At 37.9% G+C, this 20638-nt stretch overlaps 1 protein-coding gene across 8 annotated transcripts in view; it reads right to left on the bottom strand.

Moving 5' to 3' along the window:
- PPHLN1 (periphilin 1) overlaps positions 1-20638 on the bottom strand; it is a gene marked incomplete at its 5' end in the record, with an annotated part of 123534 nt that overhangs the window by 75720 nt on the left and 27176 nt on the right. For all 8 annotated transcript variants that reach the window (XM_079715988.1, XM_079715989.1, XM_079715990.1 and 5 more), the window contains one exon: positions 2061-2272. In XM_079715988.1, coding sequence (XP_079572114.1) covers positions 2061-2272 — 212 coding nt within the window. The remainder of the gene's footprint in view (positions 1-2060; positions 2273-20638) is intronic.

Here is a 20638-nt window from a genome sequence, read left to right as displayed (position 1 = left end):
CAGAAAAACATTTCAACAGTTCAGCCCAAACAGCTAAGGAATAAACCAAAGTAACCCGTAAAGAGAATTTTCCCAGAACAAACTTTTTTTTCTTGATTAAAGAACTTTACTTTCAAAGATAAATGACTTAAGAAAATAAACATGAAGGCATTAACAAAGTCATACACTCTATTTCATTCAATTCACACCAGATTTTAGTCTCCCAACTTTCTCTGTTATCTTTCCATCACTGCAAGATATTAAAGGTATTAGACCTCAGAGGATGGGGAAAGCATATCACAGACACTAAGACAGGAGCATCACCATGTGACTCTACATTTCATCTTGAGATTTTAGAGTTTTGGCCACTGATTACCAGGCCAAAGGCAGATAGAAGATGCCTCCCTAGGAATCTGTTTTAGAGGAGAAATGTAAAAAATAACGCTAATTCAACAGTAATTTAAGTAACTTAATAGCTTCACTATAAGCTGTAAAGAAGGATCTCAAACTTCCATTTTACTCATGTTTTGTTAAAAAGGCTTCAAAATCAGTTTCCAAAGATACTTTCTGCCTCTTAACCAAATTATTAATAGATTTGGATTTAAGTCACACACATCTAAAAAAATATGGTCTTAGAAGGTATATCTGGCTAATTTGGGATATTTAGATCTGTGCACGTGAGCATAAATTAGACTTAGAGGCTATTTACCCACTTGAAGGGTGAGGGGAGAAAAAGGAGGTGAAGCATAGGAGAAAATACCAAACTTTTTAACACTGAACTCCACAGCAAAACTTTCAGTTACCTGGAACTATTCCAAGAATATTTTAGGCAGTCAGGCATGTGTAAGTGACTATGTTTGTTTTAAATCCTTCAAATGGCATTCTTACACATATATCCAAAAATATGTTTTTTGGAAACCCCACTCTACCTAGCTCTGGAAACAGTAGACAAGTGATAAATGTTTGTTAAATACAGGAATCCAGCAACAGCTACAATGGAGACAATCTAATGATCTGAAGTGATCTTCCATCACTCTGAACATGCAGGAGGCAAAGACTGTTGAACTAAAAACCTTATTATTTGAAAAAAAACAGTTAAAAGGAAGGAAGTTAAAAAGGAAAGAAAAGTTATTGGCTTATAATTCCTTCTACCTAGAAGATACTTCTCCACCTAGAAGTCTGAACTAAAACATAAGCCCAAATGTCATTTCCTCCATGGCATGTTCTTCTATCCCAGAGTGAGAGTCTCTTACCCTGACCGGCTAATGTCATGCTAACTCATTTACGACATAACGAGCCTTACATCAAAGTTATACTTTACATGTTATATTTACATAAATGATAAAATTGTTATCAGTTGGGGAAAAATACACATATATATTCTAGTTCCTTGGTGACAGAGACATCGTTCTAACACAGTGCCCTGGATACAGAAGGCATGAGGAAGTGTTTTGTGAATGAGCTCAACTGCAGGTAGTAGAGTCTAGAATGACAACACAGGAAAGCGTTACCTAGAAAAGTTGCTTCATTTATTTATTCCAACACATACTGAGCAACTGGGCCAGGATGACACGCACTGAATGCCATGCATGGCCAGGCACTCCAAACTTAGAAAAAAAAAAAAAAAATTGGAGGTTGGGAAAGAATGAACCTAAGGTAGGTTTTAGCTCTAAATTCTATAAGGCTATACCTTATATTTAGGGAGATCCACTAATATTTTTCATGAAAAATATAAATAGATTTCCCCTAGTGACAGAAGATTAAAGAGGCTGGATCAGCTCAGGAATTAGCAGAAAATACAGGAGGTGTGTGACTTTCCAACATGATTACAACCTCTTCCACGCTGAAGAACTAGAAGTGAAATGTCATATAGACTGCAATTTGAAATGGTTTCAAAATGTGTGTGTGTGTGTGTGTATGACATTCATTATACTATTCTTTCAACTTTTCTGTAAGTTTGAAATTTTTCAAATAAAGAGTTAAAAATAACATCTCATAACACATATAAGGCAATCTGACTCAATACATTCTTGTCAGTGGAGATTGCAAAAAAAAAAAGGAGAACTCTTAAAAATACATACTTCTATGTTGAGACTGATGGAAAGAGTAAGTTTTGCTTCTTTCTGGGGAGTAACTTCTACTGCTGACACTGGAGCCAGATCTGCTGTGTGGAGAATCCTTTCGGCCTACAGGTGATTCTCGGAAAAAAGGAGTGTCTCTTTTATGAGGAGACCGGTCTCTCACATAATGGGAAGAGTAGAAGCTTTTTCTTCTAAAGCCATCTCTCATGTCCCTTTGAAGAAAAAATAAAATAAGTTAATTATATCCTATACTTTATATATACAAGCACAAATGGCAAAAGCTCTGGTTACAAACCACTGTTTGTGTTGTAATTTATGTCCCCTTTTTCTACCACCACTTAACTTCTGAAATCAGTCAACAAAATGAAACTGTATCAGTGAATTATGTCATTTTTTCAGTTTGGGGTAGAACCAGGTGGTTAAGTGCAAAAGTTACTTTATTTTAAGCAAGCACAAAAATTTTTTAATGTGAAAAAGTCATATAGTCTCTACTTCTGCTTGCTACTAACAACATACCACACAACTACCATTCTCTCAAAGACACCTAGAGAATGCCAAAGATTTCCCCACTGAGACAGTTCATGGTCTACTATCCTCTTCTAAGTAGCACTGGTTTTCAACTATTGTGATTCCCCGCTGCCCACCCCCACCCCCCCCCCCCGGGATAATTTGGCAACATCTACAGACACTTTTGTTGTTACAACTGGAGAGGAGGGAATGCCCCTAGTGGTTAGGGGCAGGATGCTCCTAAAATGCTACAATGCCCAGGACAACACCCACACATATACACAGTAAAAAACTATGCAACCCAAAGTGTTAACAATGCCAAGGCTGAGAAACCCTGGTATATACCTATAAAATCCTTGCTCTCTGAATTTATAACAGCTTGTTGCCAATCTCTAAATACCAACTTTTTATAGAATCTTTACTTTTATAATTAAATTTCCTTATTAAGCCATATCATCAACTCAAAGCAGAAAGTAAGCCCAAATAATAAAGATGTATAAAGCAAAACTATCTTTATAACAGTAAAGCAAATTAAAATTATTAAATACAACTATGAAGACACAAGCCTCGGACTTCCCTAGTGATGCAGTGGTTAAGAATCCACCTACCAATGCAGGGGACACAGGTTCAAGCCCTGGTCCAGGAGGATCCCACGTGCCGCGGAGCAACTAAGCCTGTGCACCACAACTACTGAGCCTGCACTCCAGGGCCCGCAAGCCGCAACTACTGAGCCTGCGTGCCTAGAGCCCGTGCTCCACGAGAGAAGCCACTGCAATGAGAAGCCCGCTCACCGCAACAAAGAGCAGCCCTCGCTTGCCACAACTAGAGAAAGCCCGCGCAGCAATGAAGACTCAACGCAGCCAAAAATAAACAAATAAATTAATTATTTTTTTAAAAAAAGACACAAGCCTCTATTTAAAAGAACACTTGGAGTCAAACAGGTTTTAATTGAAGATTTAGTAAATGTACCTCCATATTAAAATTAGAGACCATTATCTTCAGACAGAAGAATGCTAAAAAGACGAGCCAATTGTATGAAATTTCAACTGCTCAGAAAATAATTTCAGCATATTGACTGGTAGTCCACAATATATAAGTAGGTTGTTGTCATTAACTGATTAATACCCAAACTATATCCTCTTTCCAGATATAATTTTCTCTGTGCAAAAGTAGAAAACAGTTAAAACTCATTTATGATAAATAAACTCAGACAAAATACTAATACTGAAATAAAGCATTAAAGAAATTCCAATATATTCAAGTTCAATCACTAAAGCTATAGGAATCATATCAATATCCCTGAGAGCTGAAGTAAGTAGCTATATACGTATTACACAGATTTTAGGAACTGTACCAGGCGCTGGGGACCCAATGGTGAACCACATGCATGCAGTCCCTGCCGTTACAGAACTCTCAGGCTAGTGGGAGAGGCTGATATTAAACATACAGACAAAACATGTAGCCAATGGTGTGTGCAGGGAGACTAGGAGTCTACTTAGTCCCAGCAAGAGACAGTGGTGACTTAGATAAGGCGGGAGCAGAGGAAGGGTCACAAATTCAACATGCACAAGAGTGCAGTTTTGTAGACTCAACGAGACAAGGTAAATGTTTGACTAATGAGTGTGAGAGACGGTGGATGACAAGATGATACCCAGAATTCTGGCACAATGGATTACTGAAATGAGAAAAATAGATCTGAGAAATAGGGACAGGGTGGGAGATCCACATTTAGACTTGATAGTGCTATATTTGAGATGCTCATGTAACATCTTGGTAGGCAACGACAGATACTGGTGATAATATCAGAAGAGATTTTTGGCTATAACTATAAATTTGTCTGTAAACAGGCAGTATTTAAAAGCCTTGGGTACAGATGAAAACAAAGGATAAAAAGTGCAGAAGGCCCAGAATCTAGGGCTAGAAAATTGCCACACTGAGAAGGAAATGGGCTGTCTGAGAAGAATGAAATAGAGTGGCCACAGAAACATGAGGCACAGGTGAGTAAGTTATCAGGGAAGGCAATGGAAGAGTGCTCCAAGAAGCAGAATAAAGGCTTCATACAGCAAAAGTAAATGAGCTCTTCCTGATAACTTACTCGGGAAATGGAGAAGAACAGGCCCACATTCAGAGGAAAGACTGCCTATTTTCTCTGGAGGGAATGGAAAGATGAAATGCTGAACTACAGTTTCCTAATCCTGACACCAGATGGCAGTAAAATCACAACAGCCTAGTTCAGAGCTATCAGAGTGGCTTGGGGTGGCTAGATACACGAGGGAAGTGCATGTCAGATTTCAACATAGAGCAGAGTAATGTCTCTCCTCTCCTTCACATCAACATCTCCTACTGACCATCAGATTAAGCAAAAACATCACCATAGGCATTATCTACCATAAGTATATGGTATTACTTTGATGAAGTGGTAATATTAGCCAAGTCATTTATTCATGTGTGTATGTATACATATTTTTTCATATCTATATATCTATGTCCCAATATATGAAAGGCACTATGAGGAATTACTCTGGCTCTGAAGAAGCTTAATATCTAATTGGGGGGATGGGGAGTAAATGTCCCAGAAGGCTGGTACTGTAATTTAGAAGAGACATATATACATATTAATAGATGAAAAACTGACCAAGGAGTCTTTAAGCAAAGGTGAAATTTAGATCAATATTGTCTAAGGGAAATATAATCAAGGCACAGATGATGTAGTCATATTTCAAAAGTAAAGAGAAACAGGTGAAATTAATTTTAACAATATTTTACTTAACCCAATATACCTAAAATATTAGCAACATGTTATCAATATTAAAAAATTTAGTGAGATAGTTTATACTCTCCCTTTCATCTTACAGCTTGAAAATCCAGTGTGCATTTTACACTTACACAATGTCTCAGTCTGAACTGGCCACATTTTAAGTGCTCAACAGGCACATTTAGCTAGTGGCTCCTACATGAACAGCACAGATTTAGATGGTGGGAAAAGCATCCCAAGCTTCAAGAAAAAGCAGAGAAGGATTAAAGGATATTATGCAAACAAGAAGAGAAGTAGTCAAAACAGTGAAAACTTAAAAAAGAAGTAACTAAAAAACAAAGGAAGAAATTTTTGAAAAGGGAAAAGGTAGTTAATATCAAATACTGCAGAGGCTGGAAGAGATCTTCATATTTAAAACCTAAGAGTCACATGACCAGTGAGTGGGCTGTCCAGTAAAACTTTGGAAACCAAATCAGACTATAAGAAATTATGATCTATCTACTAACGGAGTTAAACTATTACTTTTCTTCTAAAAAAAAAAGTTTGGCAGAGGGAAGAAGGAAGAGAATTGGGACAATACTCCGAGGAAAGGGGCTTACTTGGTCATATTTGAAAGTTGGGGGGAAAAGGCTAATTTCCTATAGAAGGAGAAACTGATAATCCAAGACACTAAAATGGTAACTGAAAAAGGAGCCAAAAATCACCAGGAAAAAATGGGACAAAGGAACTAAGTAGAGGAGAATAGCACTGAAGGCAAGAAGAGAAGAACACAAAAAGGATAAAGAGGAAAATTTTCATTTCAAGAAGAAAAAATATGAGAAATCTCTCTTCAGAAGTCCTTTACCTCGTAACATAATTCTAGAAGTCATTAATAGAAAGTAAAGAAAGTAAGGACATGAACAGACGCTTAAGGCAGAGTGGAAAGTATCTGTCCTTTGGGGGAAAGTATTCATCTGAGCAGTGTTCCTCAAAATGCAGGTCCCCAGACCTTCATCAGCCTTACCTTGGGAAGGTGATAGAAATTCAAATTCAGGGCATCAAACCACACCTACTGAATCAGAATCTCTGGGAGTGAGACCAAGGATTCTGGGCTTTAACAAGGCTCTCCAGGTGATTCTGATGCACAGGAAACTTTGAGATGGACTGAACTAGACAAACTCACTAACGTCTAAGAGCTGTGTACATATAAATATGGTATCTTTAAGTCAAAAACAGAAACTCAGGGCTAATGATAGAGGCAGAACATTTTCCAGTGATGATGATTGTAGGGTTCGACCATGCCAGTGGAGAGCTAAAGAGTTGAAAACACAAGAAAGAACTGGTGTTAATTAAAAGCATCATCAAATCAGGATAGGGAGGGATGGAGGAGAAGACTATATGCCAGAAACTATAATAATCCAGGAACAAGAAATGGGGTCCTGGAAATTCATCTAAGAGTACAAAGATGAGGACAGGTGGTACAAATGGAGAAGTTCAGAGATGACACTGGAACTGTGGCTTGGAGGAGGTAATAAGGAGCAAGAAGTATGCTCAGAACTCATCTCAAGAATCAAGGAATTAGGAGGCAAGTGAGTTGGGAGGTATAAGTGGTTTCAACCCTTGGAAGTCAGGTTCCTGTTGCAGAAAATGGATGGAAAGAACAATAGAAAATATATCCACTCTACTTTGATACTAAAAGACCAAGTCTTTGCCCTCATTGGGCAACGGAGAAGACATATAAATACAACATTTCAGATTGACAGGCAGTATAAAGAAAGGTAGATGTGAGGGAGGTTATTTTTGATGGGATGATCAGGAAGAACATCTCTGAGAAGGTAATATCTGAGCAGAGACGTAACAGAGGGGATGGAACCCAACAAAGAATGCAGCAGTAGAGAGATCTGATGGACATTTACAATGATCACTCTAACTGCTCTGTGAAGGCATCATATGTTGGTGCCAAGGACACCATGATGAGTCAGAGAGCTTTCTTGGCGTTTATAGAATTATACAGCACCAACATTTCAAAGATAATACTAGCCCTATGTATAGGACTTAACAGAAGCATAAGTAGTAGAGGAAGGAAAGGGACTGTTAAGGTCCTCTGTGAACTAGCCTCCTAAGTACTAAAAGCCCCTCCCAAAGTAACTACTGACTCCATGACCTTGAACAAGTTACTTAACCTCCTTATGCCTTAATTTCATCATCTACAAGGTGGGGATAGTAACAGTACCTACTTACAGCTGCAAGGAGTAAATGAGATATTATATGTAAAGCACTTAGAACAGGGCCTGGTACACAGCACTCAATAGATGTTAGCTAATTCTATTGACAGTATTACCCCACTATGATTTCCATCAAATTGGTATAAAGGCTTATTCAAGAAATTAGCTAAGCGTGCCAATACAACCGCTTGATAGCTTTGTCATTCAGAAAAACTACGAAATCTTACATATTTGTAAGAGTTTAAAACCTCCTCAAGGGCTTCCCTGGCGGTGCAGTGGTTGAGAGTCCGCCTGCCGATGCAGGGAACACGGGTTCGTGCCCCGGTCCGGGAAGATCCCACATGCCGCAGAGCGGCTGGGCCCGTGAGCCATGGCCGCTGAGCCTGTGCGTCCGGAGCCTGTGCTCCGCAACGGGAGAGGCCACAACAGTGAGAGGCCCGCGTACTGCAAAGAAAAAAAAGAAAAAAACCTACAACCTACTCAAAATAATAAAACCTCCAGAACAAGACTTCCACTTGACTTCCCAAGCAATTTGCTTTACAGAAGATGAACTGTGGATAATTCAATGTAAAGAATGGCAGTTATGGAGTTCTGTACACAGACGAAACACATATAAAGTGAAAAGTAGGCAGAATGGCCATTCGCTAGACTAGGGGTCAACAAACATTTGCTTAAAGGTCCAACTACAAATATTTTAGGTTTTGTGGACTATATGGTCTCCATCACAACTCAACACTCCACTCTAACACAACAGCAGCCACAGATGATATGTAAACCAATGTGTGTGGCTGTGTTCCAATAAAACTTTATTTACAAAAATAGACAGCTGGTCAGATTTGGCTCATGGGTTATAATTTGCTGATCCCAATGTAAACAATTATGTACTTCTTGAAGGTTTCCAAACACAATTTATTAAAGAATAAAGAGTTTACCTATAGCTTCCTTTTTCTCACAGAACACAAAGAAAAGTATGGGGATTTTTTTCACCCTACCCCTTGCCAATATCTCAAGATTTTTATGCTTTAGAAGTTTAATTGTATTTTGGAGAGCAAATTAGTTACATAATGATAGAAATATGTTTTAGCTGATTCATATTTTCTTTTCTACCAGAGACCTGACTTTATATGTTTATAATGTAATTATAAATATACAAATTTAATATTTATTTACTTATAATATAAAAAAGGCTTTCTCAAAATATGTTCCACAAAATACTAATCCACAACTGTGGGAAACACTGAGTTTAATAAAATTAAACACCTTTATTTACAGTGACACTTCTCAGAGCATTCTCTGCAGGAAGACACAGACTCAAAAATTAGTTCATCTGCTCATGTATGGCCTTTGATCTTAATTTACTTCCTAACTCCTTTAAGCACAGAAACTTAGCAATGAATGGTATCTATGACTCTAGTTTTAAGCTTTAGTCTTTTCATTATCCGTTATCTTATTTTTAACCTTCCCCCAAACACATGGATCCTCAAGTTATAAAATATTTTACCTAACTTTGAGACAATGTGGGGAAGAGGGTGATAGATTCTCTTTCCTTTAACACATACCATGACAAATTCAGGCTGACTAAAAAGCTAAATGTTTGGAAGGAAGGGATAGGAGAAAAAGACCTGTCTCTCTGTCTGTCTCTGTCTCCGTCTCTCTCTCTCTCTCTCTCTCTCTCTCTATATATATATATATTTAAAACATACTAAATAATTATAAGTCTACAGGAAGAAACCACTGTGTATCAAAATACCAAGTTTAAACTACATACAAAAAAAGAGCCTAAAGTTGAAAATTTAATTAGATTTAAAGCAAATTTCTAATTAAGAGGGAAAATTCCAACATCTGACGGCAGTCTTAAATGTTAGTTTTTAATAATTTAATGAATGTTGACAAACCTTTGAACAAGATGAAAACACCAATAAAAAGTAGATGAAGGATATGAAGATAAATCAGTGAAAGACAAATGTATCATCTCACTAAAAATTTAATATAACTCAAGTTATTTTAGTTTTTCCCTATCAAATAGGCAAATGATCCCATCCAATAGTGAAAATTAGGGTGGGATATATAAGCCTCATCATGAATAATACACAATTTGGGTTGGGCTGGAAATTGCTAGGGATTTACTGGCCCTAAAAATACTACTCTAGTCCATAAAACAGAGTTAGACTTCAAAGTCCATACTGACTGTCAGAAGGCCTTTCTTATCTTTAAATAACAAGTTTCCTTTCTCTCTTCCTCTATTTATATTCTGTACAAATCTCACTTTTTCTAGGCTCAATCTAACGTTACAAAATGCTACACAATACTTTGAATTCCTTCTTTTTCTTGGCATAACACCTGGTTAATTTAGTTTGCACTTGGTTTCAAATGTCAACCAGAAGAGTTTCTTTGAGAGAAAAAAGTCACAGTTATCAAAACAATCCAGTAATCCATGAATAAGATGAGTGTCTTAATGTATATCACTGGTGCACGTGATATTAGTTTTATGACACAACTGAGTCTTAATTTTCTTAAATTTTTGTCTTCCACTATAATTTATGACAGACTTAGGTAAAAATGGATATACTATAAGAGCTTAGCTGTTTTGTTCTTTTTTTCTTTAAATTAAGATAATATGGCAAGGACAAATTGAGCAACCTTGTATCTTTTACCTTATACCTAAACAAAACCCTTTCATTTACTTCTATTGCTTTGGCATAAAATGTAATGTGAGAGTGCAATGAGTTTTTAAAGCATGTAATTCAACAGAAAATCAACAGTGCTTTCATCTGTAAACTTATTCCTAGTAAAATCAAGGAATTTTTTCCTTTCTTTTCAGATGATTTCTATAATGTGATTGTAGTACTTCATAATGTAAGTTTTAAATTTTTATTTTTATTTAATTAGAAATTAGTTGTTAAGCTTTTTTTTCGTTCATTTCATTGATAGTTCCTATCTATCAAGTGGAAGACCAAATATTTCACAATTATTTAGTAAATCAGTTTGACTATTATGAACAACTTATGTAACTAAATATTTTCTGATGTCAATATTCTCTTAAGTTCCCTATTTTATATTTTAAAAATTGATCTTCCACTACTCAAAGCCACCTCCCTCCAACACCAACCTTCCAATCCAAAAAGAAATCTGGATAGCTAATATTCTCCACAGTAATTAAGTAGCTGTAATTATACTTCAAAGAGGAAAAGCAACCTCTAGAAACAGTTTCCTGATGCTTAATGTACTCAAGTGACGAGTACAACTATTATTACTGCTCTGAGAGTCTGATACCCTAAAGGCAAAAAAACCCCTACTTGTCCAAATTATGAATATGAAAAACAGTCAAAATATATGCAAGGATAAAAAAGGATTCTATTAGTGAGGCTCCTTAGTATACTGATGGTTCTCAAGTGACAGTGATTTTGCTCCAAGCAGGACATGTGGCAATATCTGAAGATGTGACATTTTTTACTGTCACAACAGGGGGATACTACTAGCATCTACTGGGTAAAGGTCAGAGGTGCTGCTAAATAACCTACAATAAACAGGACAGACCCCCTCAATAAAAAACTGCCCAGCCCAAAATGCCAATAGTGTCAAAGTTCAGAAATCCTGAGACAGACACACGTGCATGCACCCACGCGGGCACACACACACACTCAAATTTAATCTATCAGTTTAAGAAATAAGAAGAAACATTCTAAAGCTTTCTTGGAACCACTTAACAATTCTAAAATGTTACTTTATAACATACCTAACATCAAGTATTAAAATTCCTTCAACTCTTCTAAACATTCAAACTGTATGTTACATTTTCAAGTAAAGTATTTTCTACTCTATTTTCAATCTTTAATTTATATACAGTCCAATAGTTAAGAGCACAGACTCTGGAACAAGTCTGCCAGGGTTCAAATCCTGGCTCCATCCCTTCTTACCATGGGAGAAGTGTGACAGTTACTTAACTTCTCTGTGCCTGTTTCGTCATCTATAAAACGGGAATGATGGATTAAGAGGAATAATGCCTACATAATTCATAATACATAATAAGTATTCAGACTTATTAACTCAAATTAAAAAAAAAACCACTGAAAATACCAAGTGTTGACAAGGATGTGAAACAACTGAAATTCACATGTGTTGCAGATGGGAATATAAATGGGTGCAAAGCTGCTAGCTCTCAGTCCACAAATCACCACAGGACTAACAAATGCACATCATCATCAGTGTCGAATCGCATTGCATTTTTCAAAGGCTTTTGGATTAGTCACGGTGCATCTGTTACTCAGTTCATACACAGACAACAAAGCATGTAATTTTGTTGCCTTCTTGTTCCCAGTGATAAACCCATGTGATATTTTATAAAAATGGATAATTGAAAGAGAATTAGTCAACAAAGACAAAAGTGCAGCCAAGAAACAAAGAAGTGACAATGGTAGGAGTGGAATTCAAATTGAACATAAATGGAGTTACGGAAGAAACAGGTGACCATGGGAATGTTGACAATGTTGCCTTCAAGACATGCAGCCTCAGGAAATTGGTGAAGGCAAGCTTGTTGAAGGCAAACAACAAAAGGGACTGTGACAAAAAAGGATGAAGGTGTCCCAGAGGAAGTGAGGCTAACAAAAAAATTCACATTAAAGGAACTCTCAGAGAAATTTCACGACAATGAAAATGCAAAGGATAAAATTTTGGAAACTGATCCAAACTCAGAATGGAGTACGTATGACCATTCACCAAGGCATAAAAAAGATGCTTTCTTCAAGAAGAAGACAAACACCGTTCAAACTACTCTTGATAAGTTTTTTTACAAAGAAATAAAACTCAAACTCTCAATGTTCCTAATGTTATAAATTACAGTGTATTAAATGAATATTAGTTTTACCATTTATTTTACTTCCCTATACATTTCTATTGAAAGAGTTTAATGTATTGACAAAAAGTTTTGCAAGTCACAACGACTGTAATTATTCTCATTGACTATTAAGATGGCTTTACGTCAGAATAATGATCACCTTTGGAGAGGAAGAAGAAAATAATTGAATAGGAGCATGAAGAAGCTTCTGGGATGCAAGTAATGTTCTATTTCTTAACCTGGATGTGGTTACACTTACGGTTAACACTGAGCTATACACCTTGATTTGTGTACTTTATATATGTTATATGTCCTAATAAGTGTCTATGAAAAAGAAAGCTATTGGGACTTCTCTGGTGGCACAGTGGTTAAGAATCCATCTGCCAATGCAGGGGACACAGGTTCGATCCCTGGTCCGGGAAGACCCCACATGCCGCAGAGCAACTAAGCCCGTGCACCACAACTACTGAGCCTGCACTCTAGTGCCCACGAGCCACAACTACTGAAGCCCATGCGCTCTAGGGCCGGTGCTCCACAAGAGAAGCCACTGCTATGAGAAGCCCACACACTGCAATGAAGAGTAGCCCCCGATCGCTGCAACTAGAGAAAGCCTGTGCGCAACAACCAAGACCCAACGTAGCAAAAAAAAAGAAAGGTGTTTATTTTCCTCTAAAAATGTGATATATAAAAATTTAGCTCCTTATCACTTAAAATGATGTGAAGGGATTTTTTAAAGAAAGCAAACAGAACTTTCATCTTCGAGAAAAGAATTTTCATTTTTAATATTTATTTTAAGGGAAAACAAATTGTAAGACCAACTACTAACTAAAAAATCATTATTATATTTTAAAGACTTATTTCAAACACCCGAACAGCATAGCATTACTCGCCAAACCCAAGAGAAGGCAGCCTTGTCAACTTCAACTACCAACGACGTGGTGTCAGGTAATCTTCCCAGAGGATCACCAAGAAATCAGTGCAACGTGATTAGCTTCCTCCACCTCAGGATATTCTCTCTGCAAAGGCAAAGCTTATAATATGTCTTGACCAAGAAATAATCCAACTTATATTTTGTTGCTATTTATTTTTCCATTATCCAGAAAAATGCTATACCTTAATAAAGCAATTCTTAACTTTCAACTTTATTTCCAAATATGATTCTCTTCACCTGACCTGCAGAATAGTGCACAGATTCGAAGACAATCTTTTATAGATAAAACATTTTAAAAAATAATCCTTTATAACAAAATATAAAATTTAAAGATTTTTTTGTCTCCCATAGTTTTTCTTAAATCTTCGGTGCCTGCTACTGTATGTATGCAAGTAAATGTTATCAAATGACTAATGAATAAGCAAACACAAAATTATTTTTATTATTATTATTTTTTTTTTTTTGCGGTACGCGGGCCTCTCACTGTTGTGGCCTCTCCCGCTGAGGAGCACAGGCTCCAGATGCACAGGCTCAGCGGCCATGGCTCACGGGCCTAGCCGCTCCGCGGCATGTGGGATCCCAGACCGGGGCACGAACCCGTGTCCCCTGCATCGGCAGGCAGACTTTCAACCACTGCGCCACCAGGGAAGCCCACAAAATAATTATTAACAGAAAAATTTTAAGTCTTCCATTGCCCTTGCTTTAACAGCTTGTATTTCTGCAAACTCACTCATGGTTTTACTTTGCACCATATATTTAATAGATATTCTCTACTAATAAAATCTTTGACATATCATTTTTTAAATATTTCTGTTTCATAGAGTTTGACCTAAAGATACCATTCCTTCAAGGCTCACCTCGATTTCTGCTACTTCAACAAAATACCACTACTACATTTAAGAAATACTTCTATGTACAAAAATGGGGAACTAAATAATTCTAACTTGACTGCTGAAAAAAATCTAGAGAAACTGGACAAAAGATTTGTTTTTTAGTAACCTGCTCAGAGCCATCAGAGAGCTAAAAACGTAGTAAAGAACTATGGATCCAAAGTACAAGAGAAGTAGGAAGCCCAGATTGCTGAGCCTGTCTTTTTTGGGCAGCTTTTGCTTTTATATATCTGCCAATTTCAGAAGCAGTAGTTGAGAGGATGAAAAGCTGAGAAATAATTCTGATGGCTTCACAGAATTTGGATATAAAGATCTTCCTAAGGGTTATACAATGAGCAGGGTGAACTGGAAGTAGACTAGCCTGGCTTCACATGACCTAAATTCCCTTAGGTTGACCCTGAATTGCTAATGACTAACCCTCTATTTGAAATACTTAGAGATTTCTGTCTTCTTGATCACTAATTAAGATTCGTTAAAATTATTTCAGATGTAAAAATCCCATTTTAACAAGAAAATCTAAGCATTTAAAATCACATAAGTAAAATAAATTTAAGCTAAACATTCTTTTTTTTTTTTTTTTTTTTGCTGTACGCGGGCTTCTCACTGTTGTGGCCTCTCCCGTTGTGGAGCACAGGCTCCGGACGTGCAGGCTCAGCAGCCATGGCTCATGGGCCCAGCCGCTCCGCGGTATGTGAGATCCTCCCAGACCGGGGCACGAACCCGTGTCCCCTGCATCAGCAGGCGAACTCTCAACCACTGCGCCACCAGGGAAGCCCCTAAGCTAAACATTCTTAAATACAGAACTGTCTCCTGAAGAACGGTACAAATTAAAACAAACCCACATATACAACTGTCATTTAGTACTTAAAATGCAAAACATAAAATCTCTATAGTTTATCATTAGTTTGTCCAAAAAAGTTAAAAGAATTGATTGAATAAGTATCACAGCTTTATTCATACTTTTTTCTTTTAAAGTGTGTTAGTCCCAACACTCATGATTACCTATAAAATTCAATTAATATCAACTAGTATAATTTTCTTTGTGTAAGTATCATCCTGATTTTAAGAAAGAATTTTGTTTAAAGATGCCCCTGAAGTATGCTAAACACAGCAACATGATACTGGGAACGTGAGCACATTTTAATTGCCAATCCATAATTCACAGGGTATAACTCTGCACTGCAAGTAAGACGAAGTTCCATTTACTGCACAAAGAAAACTTAAATCAAAAGACTTCAAACTATAAAGATTCTAGCTATGTTGAAAATGAGGATATCAAGATACATAATGAATCCAATCAAAAAGAGAAGAAGAAATATAAGTACAACTAGAATGCTTACTATGAGGCCTCCCCCCAAAAAAACATATATTTAACAGAACTGATCCTTTTTATTATCAAAAAAAGTATATAACTTGAGAGCTAGGACAGCATCTTTGGCTGTGTCACAAACATTGCAGCCATAATGCTGGACATATATATAGGGGGCAAAGCCACCTAGAGAATGGAAGATGGGAAGAACTAACATGCTATAAGGCACTGTTTCTCAAAATGTGAACCTGGGACAATCTACACTATAATTACCTTGAATGCTGGTTTCAAAAGCAGACTTATGAAGTTCAGGATTCTCACCTGTTAATATACACCCCCAAAGTAATTCCACCCCTCACACCAAACCAGACAAATTGTGATCAACCTCTCAGTTTCAGCAGATGTATGTTTACCGGTCAAGAGTAAAAATCAGGCAAAGATATAATGGGAGGGAACAAGGGGGAGAAAGAAAGCATTTTACTTCTTATTCAGGACCTCATCTTTCTTTCCTTCCCACATTCAACACTCAGAAATACTTCACACAAAATACTGGCTACTTCATTTCTTGTCAACAAGAACTTCAAAAAGGAATTAAATTTTCAGGAATCATTTAGAGAAAGCAGCTTGGTAACTAGTAGAGCAGGGTTAAGAATAAGTTAAGTACAGACCTCAAGTATCTGTTTTTAAATGTGGAACAAGAGAACGAGGGGTACTGTTACTTAAGCTAAGGGATTTCCCACATTATTTTTTATTCTATAGTACCCCAAAATCAAGTAACTGTCTTATACCAGAGTTGAGATGAGAAGTTTGGCGACCCAGTGCAGAGTTCTTTCCACAAAACCACATCTTTACAGTTAAAAGTAATCTGGGAATGAGATATGGGTGAGATCTCCCAGCTAGAATATAGATCTTTTCTGTGTTATTCACAATTTGATCAATGACACCTAAAACAGTGCCTAACGTTATTAAGGAAAAACGTTCCTAACTTGCTATAACAAAAATACCAAAAAATGTAATGCTGAGTCATTACACAAAAGAAGTCTATCTAACCACCAAGAAACAGTCTAGGGCAGGCCTTCCAAGGTGAGAGACTCTGCTCCATGCATCATCCAAGAACCCTGGCTGACCACTCTGCTATTTCAACATGTGGCTTCCAAGGTCACATGCCTGCTGCCATTGCATTCCAGGGTCTACCCTGCAACATGGGAAAAGGTAAATGTGTGTGGAAGAATATGTGTAGCAACAGAACTCCTACTCACATTATTCTGGAGATAAAGAGTTACATGGCCACACCTAGCTGGAAGGAAGGCTGGGAAAAGTAGTCTACCTACATGCCTAAGATGTGTGAAGAAGAGGTTGAAGTCTTTTCAAGAATGATGAAATAAAAAGTTTTCAATGAAAAGTCTGGGATTCCCAAGTGAAAATGTGTCTAATAGGCAGTTGGATGTGGAAATGTAGAGCTCAGAAAAGAAGCCAAGGCCAGAGATACAGATTTGTCTGCCATCAGCAACACACAGTACAGGTCAGAGATTCTCAAACTTCAGTCCTCAGACCCTCTGCGTCACAATCATCCAGGGGGCTTGTGAAAAATATAGATGATTCAGATTCTAAGGCTCCATTTACTGAATCAGAATCTCTTGAGATGAAGACTGGCAATCTTCATTTTTAATGAGCTACTAAGCCAATTTTTATGAACACAAGTTTTAGAAACATAAGCAAAGGGAATAACTGCTGTAAAAAATAAAGATTCAAGGGCTTCCTTGGTGGCGCAGTGGTTGAGAGTCCGCCTGCCGATGCAGGGGACACGGGTTCGTGCCCTGGTCCGGGAAGATCCCACATGCTGCAGAGCGGCTGAGCCCCGTGAGCCATGGCCGTTGAGCCTGCGCATCCGGAGCCTGTGCTCTGCAACGGGAGAGGCCACAACAGTGAGAGGCCCACATACCACAAAAAAATAAAATAAAATAAAATAAAAAATAAAGATTCAAGATGAAGTTAGCACAAATGAGAGAAAGTGCCAAGAAGTCACTGTTAACATGATCCTGCAGTTTCTGGACTGTTGTCAAGCCATACTACCTATCAGATCAACGGTTCTCAAGTCTAGCTTCACATTAGAACATCTGATGAGCTTTTAAAAAATACTGATGCACAGGTTCCACCCAAGACCAATTACATCAGATCACCAAGTGTGAGGACTAGGAATCATGGAGTATTTTTTTTTAAAAAAAAAAGCTTTACACCTAATTCAGAGTACAGCCAGGATTGAGAAACACCATTATGAGACGGCTGCTTTTACATGCTCTTCATTTCAGAGTCCCAGATTATTGCCCTGCTCCAGAGATCACAAACCCTTGTTTTAATTAGTCATGAACACTGAAAAATCAAGAGATCTAACATTTTTTTTAAATCTGGATTTCTGACTTCTTTTGAAGCAGGCCACAGTGGCCTTATATTATTAAACAGCAAAGATCAGCTGGTACCAGGTAGCAGCTGCTCCAATCTGACCCTTGGCATTCGTTTACATTCCCTAACTGGCCACTGTAGGCACATGAGTTACTGCCATTGATAGACAGGGGCATTATTACCACAGATAAACAAATATGTTAACTACTCACCTGTAAGTATTACAAGTACTTTATGCTTAATAACTGTATTTGTTTCACTCATGTAACAAAAATATAGTAATCTGAGTCAATCTTGTAATGTTTTCATATCAGCTTCTTCATAAACCAATTCCTCCAACTTCCTTTAACTGAAACCTGGCAATGGAACACAAATACTATCTCCCCTCAAAACTCCTGAGTAATAAGTGCACATTGATGACTTTACCTCAAGCTCCTGAGGTACATGGGGCACAGGATTATATTCTAAATCCTCCACCCTCTAAGAAAAGGGAGAAAGAGCCCAACAACTCCTTATTTAAATTAATGCCATCCCACTGTAACCCCACATTGCCTATATTACCAACCTTCTGGGAATTTTCCCACATTTCCTAAAGGCTTTAACTCAATGACACAGTCTGTACTGTAACATATCCTACCCACATCATGAGTGACTTTCAGAATTCATGTGGATCATCCGTGCAGCATGGTAGCAATTCCTTGACCACCTCCTACCTCTTCACAATACTTAGGCACTCTCTGAAATCCAAAACCTTGCCATTTATTACCCAGAGGTCCTCTTCATCAGAATCCAATACTGCATTCTTATCACAATGTCTTATCCTTCAGTTTTCTCACTCCTACAATAACTCCACCTACACCTCATGGATACCTGTAAGTCTCCTATACTTCCTAGCAATCCATGAACCCCATTCTTATTGTGCTTCCAGCCTAAATTACAGTGTTTGAAATACTTTATGAAAACCACTAACTTTCCCTCCTGGCAATTCTGATACATCGTCTAAGGCAACCCAAAGCCTGAGTTAATTCCAAAATCTGTGATTTTTTCACTGATACAGTTGGGTTACCATATCCTATAGAGAAATTACACAAGCCTACAGATTGGTCCCCCTTTGGATACATGGTCTCTGACTTCCACTGTGCCTTCAACTCCACTAGTAATATTTTTATTTAACATTAGTGAGCTCAATCTCCCATTCATGCCAGCAAGTATTCTATATGTTGATAATTCTCCCCAAGTCCTTTAACCAAGCACCAAACTTTTCACTCTCAATGAGTTACCTCACATACTGAAAAATACAGCAATCTTTAGGCATGAACTACCTCAACTGCCAGCCCACACCCCTCTCCCCCAATTTGCCTTCATCAGCCCACCCCTAATTTTGTCCTTCCTTTCTTGGTATATGACTCTCTCCTCCCCACCATTAAAAGTTAGACCTTCTTAAATTGGAAGATTGGGATTAACATATACACACTACTATATATAAAACAGATAGCTAGTAAGAAACTACTGTATAGCACAGGGAACTGTACTCAAACTCTGTAATGACCTATAATGGAAAAGAATCTAAAAGAGTGGATATATGTATATGTATAACTGAATCACTTTGCTGTTCAGCAGAAGCTAACACAACATTGTAAATCAACTATACTCCAATAAAAGTTAGTTAAAATAACAAAACTATCTGTCAGGATGTCATACCACAGCTACCTAAAAAAAAAAAAAGTTAGCACTTCTATCAATGGTGTTCATCCTCGTCCTCATTCACCTGCTTCATCAGTTACCCCTTCTCTGTCTTGTATCTTCAACCTTTCTTTCCCTTCAACCTATAAATATGCTCAAATTACTGATCAGCTAAAAAAAGCTTTTAGGTGATCTCCCTTTAGCCAGTGTCCTTCTCCAGCTAACAACACTGCCTACTTTCCATCCCAGTTAAGTATTTTTTAAAAAGCTATCCACCCAGGCTGAATCTACCCCCTTCACATGTCATTCATCCTGACACTGCCAAACCCAAGAGATATTTTAATCGTTATATCACTGAAATACTCAGTTGCATTTGACATCGGTGACCCATGATATCGTTTAAAAAGCTTTATTTTCCACCACTTCCGTAAAAGTGTTCCCTAGGGTTCTGACCGTAGTCCACTGCTCTTGTCTAACTATACCCTCTCCTTGGACAACCCCAATTTTGAATGCAGCTCCTCCCTTGAAACCATTCCTCCTATACTGCCAATCTCAGATAATGGTATTATTACACACACAGTAAACAAACAAAAAATCCAGATATTCCCCTCTTTTTTTTTAAAATAAATTTATTGATTGATTGATTTTTGGCTGCGGTGGGTCTTCATTGCTGTGCGGGCTTTCTCTAGTTGCAGCGAGCGGCGACTATTCTTCATTGCAGTGCGCAGGCTTCTCACTGCAGTGGCTTCTCTTGTGGTGGAGCATGGGCTCTAGGCACACGGCCTTCAGTAGTTGTGGCACGCAGGCTCTAGAGCACAGGCTCAGTACTTGTGGCACACAGGCTTAGTTGCTCCGCATCATGTGGGATCTTCCCGGACCAGGGATCGAAACTGTGTCTCCTGATACAGGTTCTCATCGCTGTCACCGTCTTCCGTGTCTGAGTCAATCACAACGCGGCCTTTCCGCTTCTTTACCATCGTGGTCCCCTGGCTCCCATGCCAGATGCCGCCCGGACTCCAGATATTCCCCTCTTCTTTGTTTCCACATCCAACAACCACATCTTGC

The sequence above is a fragment of the Hyperoodon ampullatus genome (assembly GCF_949752795.1).
Source record: "Hyperoodon ampullatus genome assembly, chromosome: 11".
Taxonomy (NCBI): Eukaryota; Metazoa; Chordata; class Mammalia; order Artiodactyla; family Ziphiidae; genus Hyperoodon; species Hyperoodon ampullatus.
The sequence above is the reverse complement of the archived record's forward strand: the minus strand, read 5'-3'. Positions and strand labels throughout refer to the sequence as shown.